The sequence below is a fragment of the Lissotriton helveticus genome, chromosome 1_1 (genome assembly GCF_964261635.1).
Source record: "Lissotriton helveticus chromosome 1_1, aLisHel1.1, whole genome shotgun sequence".
NCBI classification, from domain to species: Eukaryota; Metazoa; Chordata; class Amphibia; order Caudata; family Salamandridae; genus Lissotriton; species Lissotriton helveticus.
Window position 1 is genome coordinate 1586967835 of NC_136057.1, and position 11918 is coordinate 1586979752.

The window sequence follows — 11918 nt, forward strand, 5'->3', positions numbered from 1 at the left end:
GCTAGATATATGTGTTTTTTACATATATATTTTTATATTGTTTCCGGGGTCCCGCACATGGGCGGGAATATTCAGTGCTTATGACTTTGATGAGGATACCCCTGGAAGAGAACTAGGATTACAGGTAAGTAACTAATCCTAACTTGTTTTCTTCACCATGTTTGCTAATAGGAAAGTATGCTTTGTCTCCCTTCAATTTATTGCACTCATTAATTATTTTTTTTATTTTTTTCTCTATTCCTTTTTCTCTACCCGTCCCGACTTCTTTTCCTCACCCCATTTGTAATAATTCTTACCTTGATTTATCTCACATTTCTGACTGTTCATATCCTTGTTTTTCAATTTCTTGCCCATCTTTATTTTCTTGTTCCGTCTCACCAATTTTTTGCCACATGTTTACATCCAACCCGTCCTGTTTTCATTCATTCTAACTTCTGTTTTCCTTCCCCCTTGTGTTTCCCTTCCCTTTATCACTCTGATTTCTGCCCCAACTGTGAATTGTAACCACCATTATTTTCTCATCACCGATTAACCATTCCTGTTTTTGTCCCTTGACCACCTCTTGCTTTTTGTGTCCTCACACAACGTCCTGTTGTTTTCTTGCCTACACTAATTTACTGATTCCTCTTTTAAAAAATATATCTCTGCTTGTTTTCCGTCCCCATTTGACTACAAACATTCTTTCTTCATGTAAATGTTTCTGTCCTGCACTACACTACTCTTCTATTTTCTTCCCTTTTTGTTTTCCCATCCGTCCTCCTCTTGGTTTGCCGTGTTTTATGTCTTTTTGCTCTTCCTTTATTTTCTGTTGATGGTCCATCCCAACTCTCTGTTTTCTCTCCATGCATCTCCAGTCTTTCTCCAGGACGGACAGGCTGCTGAGACACAAAAGAATGTGCCAAGGATGCCAAGCAAAGGTCCCTGATGGCCCTTTCCTGCTCTAGAGATGGGAAGTGATGACGCAGTGAGCTGCAGGGGACCCTGTTCACTCTCTTGTTTACGTTTGTCCTCTCGTGAAATGATATGATGGAGAGAGATAAGTGGGGTATAACGTGCAGAAGCTGCCAAGGAATGGGTAGCGTCACCCGCTTCAATACACTCTGGACCTGGATGCACGGCATGGCGTTGAAAGCTGTTCAAGAGGACAGTCCGCTTTTGTTCCCTTCAATATTTGGTTTCATTGTGGACTTACTGTGACTTGGAATTTGAGGGAATGGACCTCTTCCCCTGTGCCCAATCAGTTTGTGCTAATCATGCGGTGGGATGTACGACTCCTAGTTGGACTTTTTTCCCCGACAGTTGGGCCAGCCCTTTGGCCTAACAATGGTGCATGTAGACTTACCAGTTAACAAGTAACATTTTGTTATGATGGAGCTGCACCAGGTAAAGTAGGCCAGTACTCTACGTCCGCCCTTGCTTCCTTATTAACCCCTCTGGTGTGCTGGGGAAACCTGAGGTTTTTCAACAACAGCCTTGTTGAACATGGCTACAAGAATTTTCATGCAACAAAAAGATCAAGTAAAAATCCTTGATATTCGGTGAAGAAAGGTGATATGAAATGGAGTTCACCTGCAAAAAAGACCTGCTGCGAATGATTAATCGACTGAACTCTGACCTCACTAACTGCTCTTGCTGTAGTTCTTTAGGGTACTCGACTGCTAGGGAAACAGACTTTCATGATAGTAAATGCAAAATTCTACAGCATTCTTCCATTCCAACATATTTCTGCAAAGCCAGGGAGACTAATGTATTGTAGCAAGTGAATTGGGTAAATTCAGTAACAATTTCTGAACACATTTACTTGCCTCCCAACTTGCAAATGTAAACATTCAGTTAACCTTGGTAATAATTCCACTGAAACCTATGCGTGAAGACACACACTGGGGCAGTTTTCGCCAAAGGAAGGTGTTTTTGAAAACATTTTAAGTCAATGAAATTGCAGTCTTTTTTTCTTAAGTTCTTCGATGTCCTGTTTTCATTACATTTCAGGGAGTGTATGGCTATAGTTTTCAGTAACTTCAACATGGCCTAATTTTGTTTGAATGTAATATTTGTATGTAACTTTTTTTTACAGTTCACATATTGTCTGCATCCAAGAGGCAAAGATTGTTACTTACCCTGTTCATCATTTTGCCACTCTCCACCCAGGGCGTTTATTGTATATATCTACATAAAGTGTTGCCTTGAAAACCAGCCCATTCCAAAATATTGACTCTGAAAGTTGTTTAAGTCTATGGAAAAATACTGTTCTAAAATTAGAAGGAAAATAAGCAAATACAGGCTTCTTTTGCATAATAACGTTCTTAACATTTTCATCATGTGTGTCAAAATATTGGGTGCTTCAGAGTAAAAGCTAGGCTAGATGGGGCGTGGTAGAGGCCTGGCCTGACTGCAGACTAATATGTAGGATGTTTGGCTGACCTGACTTATTGTTCTCATCTAGCAGTGCATTGGTTAGCTCTGCTGAGGGTGCTGTATATATTACCACTCGCAGTAACTGATGCTCGCTCTCTCTACACCCCATACATTGTAGCTAGGGCTTTTCCCTGCTCTACTCCTAGGGCAGCCTAGGCCCGATTGCTGATTTGTGCTGAAGCCTGGCCCGTTATTGACATACTTGGTTGTGTTGGCAGAATCTGGCATGGCAAAAGTTTTCATCATGCTTCTGTCCCAAAAAGAAATTGTGCTTCATAAATGTTCATGCAAAAACGTTTCAGGTCACTTTTTGGTTTTACATGACCCGAGTCTGTTGGGTTTACTTTGTCTGTGGGTTGTATTTAATTGAAAGTAAAATTTGGGCATAATGGATATTAGTGTCTGGTACTTCGAATATAATGGTGCTTAATAACTACGGTCCGTCTGACACTGTCCTTTCTAGGCTGAGAAGTGCCTGAAGGCTTTCCTTAATTTTGTTTACAGTATAGTTTGGTATTAAAACCTCAAGTGTCTGTGAAAAAAAATGTCTTTAGGCTGCACTTCAAGTATGTGGAAAATGCATTAAAAAAATGCGGTCAGGCACTTGTTGCTGGTAAAGAACCAATTTTAGGCTGATAAAGAGTGATATAGTAATATTGAAAGGGTATGGAGATGGAGTGTGTCATTTGCTTGCCAGAAATAGTACTACTACTCACATATACTTTTCAAGCTAGACCTGAACCAAGAACTGGATGTGTAGCGACACTTGTATTTCAAAGGTTAGATATATCCATCAGTGGGTGTGTACACATTTCTCATGCACAGGGAGCATTGAGGGATGTTTAGTACAATAATGTAGACATGGAGGAGTTTGGCAGAATGCAAAGTCAATACCTCAAAATAGTGGTCTTTCATCGTATCAGTTGTTTCCTTTTTGCAGTGGCAATTGGCTTCCAAAAACTACGCTGGAACATTATACTTGGAGAGATTGGCTTTTCAGCAATTGTACCTGCCTTGAAAATACCTGGCTATTTTCTTAACATTGCACAAGTTCAAACTAACTTTCTGCAGTTGTTTTTGGTACCGTAAAGGCAAATTGAATTTGACCTCTGGGTTATCCAAGTCAGCAGTGTTGATAATAAGCTATAATCCAACGTTCTCATGAAATCCCAACAGTAGCATTCTTTCATCAGCAACGAGCACTACTAGCAAAACATGGTGAAGGCTAACGCAACCTCTTGATATGGTATTCCTTTAAGATATAACTGCTGCATTAGTAGCTCACAGGAAGCAATATTCCCATTATTTCATCATGATGAAGTGACATAAGCTTGTCTGCAGCATATTTCTAATTGCTGACTGTTAGATCTGGGGGTCTCTAGTTGGCAATGGTATTCACCTTGATCCAAATAGGGACCCTTACTTCTAAGTCAGGATAAGGGAATTACACTCCTTAATAACCCCTGCTCACCCCCTTGGTAGCTTGGCAGGAGCATACAGGCTTATCTCAGGCAATGTGTTAAGCATTTGTGAATATACACAGTAATACAGTGAAAATACTACAGATGGACACAACACAGGTTTTTATAAAAATAAGTATTCTTTATATAGACTTAAACACAAGACCACAAACGACAAAAATCCACAATACTACACTTAAGATTACTTAAAAGATGACCAAAGTCTCTTAGTTCAAGTTGATGGTAAATGCGACAAAGTTCTCAACAAAGTACCTGGATGCGTAACGCAAAGTGAACAAAAGGCTTGCAAAAGGTGAAATGCGTCGGTTCCGTGACCCGGGGGAGCGGTTGCGTCCTTCCTCAATGCTTGCGCAGAGTAGGGGACTCGTCGTGAGCCTTATCGGTGCAGAGGTGATGCGTAAATTCTCGGCCTGCGGACGCCTTGATGCGAGAAGATGGCGCCCTTGATGCGGCGATGCGATGACGCCCTGGCAGCCTTGCGACGACTCTGTACTTTAAAGCCGCGACAGGCCCTGCGACCCGCTTCTCCGGTGATGCGATGGCAACTCTCTCGATGGCGTCACACTTTTCCGGTGATGCAACAGCAGGCAGCTTCGATGAACACACGCTTCCAGGAAGATGCGACGAAGGCACGCTTCTCCGGCGTTGCGATGATTTCAGCTGCGGCGGCGACACTCTTCTTCTAGATGCGTCGCACTTCCAGCTCCCAGCGGCACCCAAGTGACTGGAGTCAGAATTCCCAGCAAGGAAATTCAGGAGGGAGCTGGAGGTGAAGTCATTTGTCCCTGAGACTTCAGCAGGAGGCAAGCACAGTTCAAGCCCTTGGAGAATATTCTGTAGATGAAAGTCCTTACAAAGTTCCTTTTCCTCTCCCTTGGCAATGAAGCAACCACTGCAGGCCAACCCAGCAAACAGCACACTGGCAGAGGGGCAGTACAACTCCTGCAGCTTCTTTGGTTCTTCTCCTTGGCAGAAGGTTTTTTGTCCAGAAGTGATCTAATTTCTTGGGATCAGGGTCCCAATATTTATACCCCAAAATCCTTTATTCTCTGAAGGCAGAGAGGCCTCTGCCTAGTCCAAACCAGTTCCTGAGCACTTTGCTTACATGACTCTCTTCTTCCTTTCACGGTGCAGGGGAGCGACATCAGTCACCCCACAGGAGGTGGAGCCAGCACAGGGGAGGGAAGATACAGCTCTGGAGCACTCTGTTGACATGATTCCTCCTCTCCTTTCACAGTGCAGGGCAGAGACATCAGACAAACCACAGGAGGTGGAGCCAGCATTGTAGAGGGAAGGCCCAGCCCTATTCAGTTCCCAGGTGCAACTCCCTCCCATCTAGATGCAGATCTCTCTATTCACTACTGGGCTGCCCCAGCCTGTCTCCTGGAATCCCCCAGCCCTGTCACTCAAAAACCCAGACAAGGAATACACAACCCAGCAGAGGCAGGCAAATTCCTACTTTCTAAAAGTGGTATTTGCAAACACAGAATATTAAAATAAACTTTACTAAAATATGTATTTTATTATTCTAAGTTCCGGCAAACTAAATTCGAATTTCTACCATGTTCCCTGAGTCAGTTAAGATTATAAGAATGTAATAATCTAACTGCCCATTCTGGCCTATGAGAAAAGGTAGCCTTCAATAGTGAAAAACGAAAATGGCTGTAATTCACTATTAGAACATGCTACACACATCAGAGCATGTCCTACCTTATACTTACGATGCACCCTGCCCTTGGGCCTACCATAGGGGTGTCTAATATGAAGCAAGGGAAGGTTTAGGGACCGGCAAGTGAGTGCACTTGGCCAAGTCGACATGGCAGTGCTAGACTGCACACAGGCCCTGCAATTGCAGGCCTGAGACACACTTTACAAGCTGCTTCTGTGGGTGGCACAACCAGTGCGGCAAGCCCACCAGCAGCATTTGATTTACAAGCCCTGGGCACACATGGTGCACTGTACTAGGGGCTGACAGATAAATCAAATAACCTGATCATGGAATCCAATCAGTATATCAATTTAACATAGGGAACACTTGCACTGTGGCACTGATTAGCAGTGGCACAGGGCCCAAAACATATAACCAGCAAAAACATATCAAAACAGAGGAAGCAATCCGTCAGAAATGGAAGGGAGACTCACGCCAATGATGTCAGGTCTAACACTGACTAAATAAAAAATGTTTTAAATAATCTTCTGCTTCTACACCCCACATCCCAATGGCAAACCCTTTTCCAACTGTGCGGAATTCTACACAGTGTACAATTATGTATAGGCAGAATAGAGCCCCTTTGATCCTTTCCTCTTCCCATCCTGGGAAGCTCGTGGCTGGAGTGTCGGGGTTTCAGAATACCCCTTAAAGGTTCATGTTTATGTCCCTCTCCCAAACTTACAAGGCATATCACACCTCCTTGCAGCAAAGCATGTCAGTTTCTCAGACCTTGAGTGATATTTTTGTACTATGTATAAAGCTGTCCCTGTGCCGCCTTGTCTCAGATGGCCCCAATTATGTGTTCTGGCAAGTTAGTCACAGTCCCGAAGGGTCACATACAGAGTGAACCCCCAAACATAGGAACTGTACTCTTTTCTATATACAATACTCTTCAGCCCAGAGACATTTTGTGCAACTAATTGTCTAACGTTCAAATTGCTGTTGGTTTACAAAAGTGAGAACTAATCTAAAAGGGTGTTATGATGAAGACAGACTTCTGGGTCTCTAGAGAAGGAGTTCCACCATGATATCTCTTACAACGGGAGATGAGGGAAACAAACTTTCCACAGCTAATAAACTAAGGTTCTAATTACTGTACTATATGTAGATACTTTGACACTATGGCTGATGGATATTGCAAAGATGGACTGAGATCTAACCTTTCCACATGGATCGGTTTGTCTCAGATTTCATTGTTTTCATTGCTGTAACCTGTGTTTAGAGACAATCTCCCTTTTAAGCCTTTGCTTGAGAACATTTTCAACCAATCATGACAACTTCAACAAATGATTGAGGAAATTCAATGTGGCAAGAGTTACAACTTTCTATATGTAGTTTTGAAGGAGATGCTGTTGAGCATGTTGAGTTTCTTTATACACCTTGTGTCTTTACAAACACAAGCACTAGAAGATTTCTGTAACTTTCTGTGCTAGGAATTGGGAGGACTAAAGGAGAGTTTGACCTGCGAATGAATAATGTCTATTAGGGCGCGAGATCTCAATTTTATTTTAGTGAGGAAGGAGGAACAACACCCCGTTGGCCAGTTAAAATATTAAAAAGGACAAATTTGTTGAAGAGTTTTGGTTACTTGGTCATGATATAGCCATGAACTGGCGTTCAAGAAAGGTTGTGAGTCGTGATTGGGAGGAAGCATGATGTGCCGATAGCACAGAAACAGAAGTGGCATTTGACTCCCTATGAATAATCAGAACAAATAAATGACCCTCTATATGTATTGACGATTGATAGAGAAATGGTTATATAACAAATCTGAAGATCAATTCAAATTATGGAGCTCTGAACACAGAAGAACAATCCTGCCTGCTGGTTTATTTTAAATGTAAGTAATGAGAACAAAGAGGACCCAGTATGCCCAGTTGGAACTCGGGTATGCACATGTATAAGGAACTGGGGTTCTTTAAGGACTCATTGTATCACTTAGAAACTCAGTTGCTGGATGCATTCATTGTCAATAATAGCGATTAAAGACTTGAAATATCCCTAATTATGAGTCAGTAGCTGAAGAAATCCTAAGACTTCACTGGATCCCAGTGGCACAGCGCATTAAGTTCAAATCGCTATGCCAAGCCTATAACAACGCCTTGAACAACACCGGACCAATATATCTTAAGAAGCTTTCTCGTGGTATCATCCAGCCAGACAACTGCGTTCTTCAGAGGCTAGACTTAGGGAGTTTCCAAGGATCCAGACCTTATGCTGGGGAGGCCACAGTATCTCTTACGAAATGGCAAAATTATGGAATAAATTACCATTCACTATTAGAAATGCTGGTTCACTTATCACCTTTAGATGGGACCGCAAAACTAATTGCTTCGACTAGGGCTAATTCTGTCTCAGCGCCTAGGCACCTCTGGGTATTCGTGCCCTCAATAAGTTTTATTAACATAAACAGTAACTTTCCTACAAACAGCAATTAACTTAAAGAATGACATACGCGACAAGACAAACAAGGGTACTCTAGTGTTCAGTGTCCTTAGTGATCACACAATGAGAAACAACACTGACGGTGAAAACAAGAGTACGACTTGGCAAGGTCAACAGACGGGTATACAATTGTGAATTAGGTGTCTGAGGGCCAGATGTAGGAAGCCTAATTCCGGTCGGTAACGGCCGAAATTACCGAATTTCGGCCGTTACCGACCGGAATTAGGCTTTTCATATGTAGGTGGCATCATTTCAGATTCGGTAATTTACCGAATCGGTATTTAAGAATTCGGTAAATTACAGATTCTTAAAAATACCGAATCGGTAAATTACTGAATCTGAAATGTAGGGAGCACTCAAATGAGTGCTTTTCCCATCTTAGGATACGTTATTTACCACCAACTAGAGGTTGGTGGTAAATAATGAAAACCTTTGAAAAAGCATTTTTTTTGCTTTTCCAACAGTGACATGTTGCAGACATACATGCCCTTAGGGCATGTATGTCTGCGACACGTGCACCCATGCACAATTGAGGGGTGCAACAGGGTGTCAAAGTGACACCCTGCCGCCCTTCAATGTTTCCCCCTTTTACCGAATCAGTATTTACCGATTCGGTAATTGCCATTCATTCCTATGGGCCTCCAGGCCCATAGGAATGAATGGCAATTACCGAATCGGTAAATACCGATTCGGTAATTTTTTACCTACTTCCCATTTGCCTGTTCTTAAATACCGAATCGGTATGACTCTGTATTTAAGAATCGGTAATCTGGGATTACCTACATCTGGCCCTTAGTCTCTCAGTAAATGAAAGAAGTCCTAGACTGTTTGCTATAGTGTTTGCAATGTTTTGACTTTATATTCTAGTTCCAGGGTCAGAGTCAGAAAAATCTTTATTCGACGATTAAAAATCATCATAAAAGTACATATATACAATAAAAACTTCATTAAATAACAAATCTAGACTCTTATTAAAAGCCAGGGTACAATATTATGCGACAAATTATAATATACATTCATTCCTTGACACTATTCTCTGGTGATTCTTAACCTTACTGCCACTTTTTAAAAATTCATCATAGAGCATAGTGTTCGCATACCATTTGCTCTTTGTAAGAAAAGTAAAGCAGTTCCAGGGTCCAATTCATCGAATCAGTATAAAAAAATAATGTTTAATCGGAGTTTAGTTAGTAACAGTATTGTTGCTGAACAAGCCAGATATGCCAATTTTCCAAAAGTAGGGATCATAGTATAGCCCAGTATGAGGTGCTGCCGACAATGCAAAGCAGCCCTGAACCTGGCAGCTCAACCACCACTCTCCGGGGAGAATAGCTTCTTGTAACACCACAGCAAACCGATATTTCCAGTACTTGGTACACAAAAAAACTGCAGTACTGATATCTATATCCCTTAACAAAAAGCAACATAAAATGTACAGTCAACCCGTGTCCATTAAAAATTAAAATCATATCACATTATAAGGAAAAGTAGTCCCAAAAAGTGACTGAAGTCTTAGGAGTTTCATGGAAGACAAGCGAGTGACGATGGAAAGATGACCATTCTGGGGCAGTGTCTGAAGTTTTTCTGTAACACAAAGGGACTTGACCTTAGTCAGCCCTCCTATGGTGGCAGAATGCCTGCATTAATCAAACATTTAATATGAAAAAGTAAAACCTGTATTTTTAGCATTTCATTCTAATTCTAATTTGTTCTTTTCGTGCTCTAAAGTTTCAAACAATTTCCTTCTTGAAGCCTGTTGTTTATTTTTGATTTGAATATTTTCCAAGTGACATGTACCTGGAAGTCTACCACATTGTTACTATATATATATATATATATATATATATATATATATATATATATTTTTTTAGACAAAGCAGGTTTTCTGGTTAATCCTTTTAAATTTGAAATTCAACTCTTGTTTGGATGTGTTAAATCATGAAATTGCAATTTCTTTGCAGGATTATGTTTGTAACAATCACATTGTTTAAAGTATCTTCTGAAGTATTCTGCTACATTTCCTGACTGGTGGAGAATATTATACTATGGTCCTCCGTTCATACTATTGCAACATGTCTGTTGCTAAAGGAGGCCATGGAGTTATCCCATACCTCGAAAGTAGGAAGCAGGCTAAGGTCAGTTCCTAATTCATTCTCCTGAGTCACACCTACTTAAGAAAACCCTTGGGAATGTGTTTTAATGGAATTTTAGTGACATTGCAACTTTTTCATTAATTCTTTTTTTAATAGCTTCTCATTTGTCCTTATTTTGGTAGGAATAGGTAGCTTATGGTAAGTCTCATTGAGCCCTATCACCGTAGTTGTTTATGTTTAAGATCCTGTAAACATATTTTGTACTGACCATTTCAATAGCTGGTGTGTTTTCTTTTCTGAAATATTTGGAATATTTAAATAAACTTGTCTTTTCCAAAACTTCAGTTTAACATTTTATTTTTTATGCAGCTCACTAAGTTATTAATTTTCTCTGAGATAAAATGTTTCCCTTTCTCCACAGAACTTCCAGTTTCAAACTAGTATGGAGAACTTAGTGCAAAATTGAAAAATGTTGATTCGTTTTATTCATTACAATAAATGATTATGCTCATTTGTTTAGCTTTGTTCCACAGTCAGTTTCATCTTCGCTTGTCTACCCAAATGTTTCACTTTTTCTCATGTATAAACTCATTGCGGGAGTCACTGAAATGCGGTTTCTGGTAAAGTGCTATATCCGGGCTTGTCATAGACTCTGACTCTGCTTCCTGGCTTTCTCTATACTTAATAAGTCCTTTCCACTTCTACTCCAAAAGACTGGGAAAGTTACTAGACATGCTTTCTCTGATCATCCGTACTTTGATGGGATAGTGACAGTTATATGTGCGTTGATCATGGTTGCTCAACGTATTGGGGTAGTGTAAGGGCTGACATATATTCATGTTTTTGAAATATTCCCTGTTGTCAGGCAGCAAAACGTCTGCAATAAATGTTTAACCTTCAGCTATGTGCAGCTTATCTTTTGTTAGACATGTCATCCTTGGTGTGGTTTGACCCTGTCATATAGCTCCTGTATATCCTTATATCGTGTTAAGTTAGCATAGGTACATTTGAGGTTTAAACGCCATTTTTCTTTCTTGCAACTTCTGCACACGACACTTAATTGTTGACTTAGCTTTCAACCTAGTAGTTTGCCGTGGTGTATGTGAGAATAATATGTTATTGCTCTGATATCAGCTTTGCTTAATAAACTATGTCTGCACGAAGAGTGCTGAAGTTTCAGGAACAACACGATATGGAATTGTTATGAGGTCTGATCTCCACGCCTTCATAGTCATAACACAAGTGCAGCCTTTGCCAACTCTGGCTTCAGGCGGGATTGATATTGCTTTGCACGAGGCACATAGAACACACTTGATGCGGTGCACATGCAGAGAGAGCTGGTGTATGCTGATGTGATTCCTTCATGCTAGGACACTAAGGTATGGGCCCGCCCTGAAACAACCCAAAGAGACCTTCTTAGCTAATAATATAATATATGTGTTAGGGAGGGTGAGATATAAGTGTTGTTAACTCTTATTCATTACAGTATGTTAACATGCTGTCACCATTCGCTTTTTATGTCTTAGTAACTATGCTGATAATTTTGCTACTGATAATAAGTATACTTGTATTATCTAAGATACTGCGCCTGAGAAGACGGCATTAGTAAATAAACATTTCAAATGCACATGTGTCTTCTTTACTCCATGTTCTGGTTTGTAATGATAATATAACGAAAGAGTGTTCATGAGTCCCACGTACCCTGAGGTACTGTAAATTCATGTTCTGGTTTGTCTAAACATTGGGAGTTTGATATGTCCAATGAGACACTGT

At 40.7% G+C, this 11918-nt stretch overlaps 1 protein-coding gene across 11 annotated transcripts in view; it reads left to right on the forward strand.

Annotated features, from left to right (window-relative positions):
* ZNF740 (zinc finger protein 740) overlaps positions 1 to 10484 on the forward strand; it is a 195305-nt gene extending 184821 nt beyond the window's left edge. For 10 of the 11 annotated variants that reach the window (XM_078687438.1, XM_078687405.1, XM_078687430.1 and 7 more), the window contains one exon: positions 855 to 10484. In XM_078687438.1, the coding sequence (XP_078543564.1) occupies positions 855 to 944 (90 nt within the window). In that variant the 3' untranslated portion in view covers positions 945 to 10484. The remainder of the gene's footprint in view (positions 1 to 854) is intronic. The other variant, XM_078687478.1, reaches the window with a different exon arrangement.
* The last annotated feature ends 1434 nt before the right edge of the window (positions 10485 to 11918 follow it).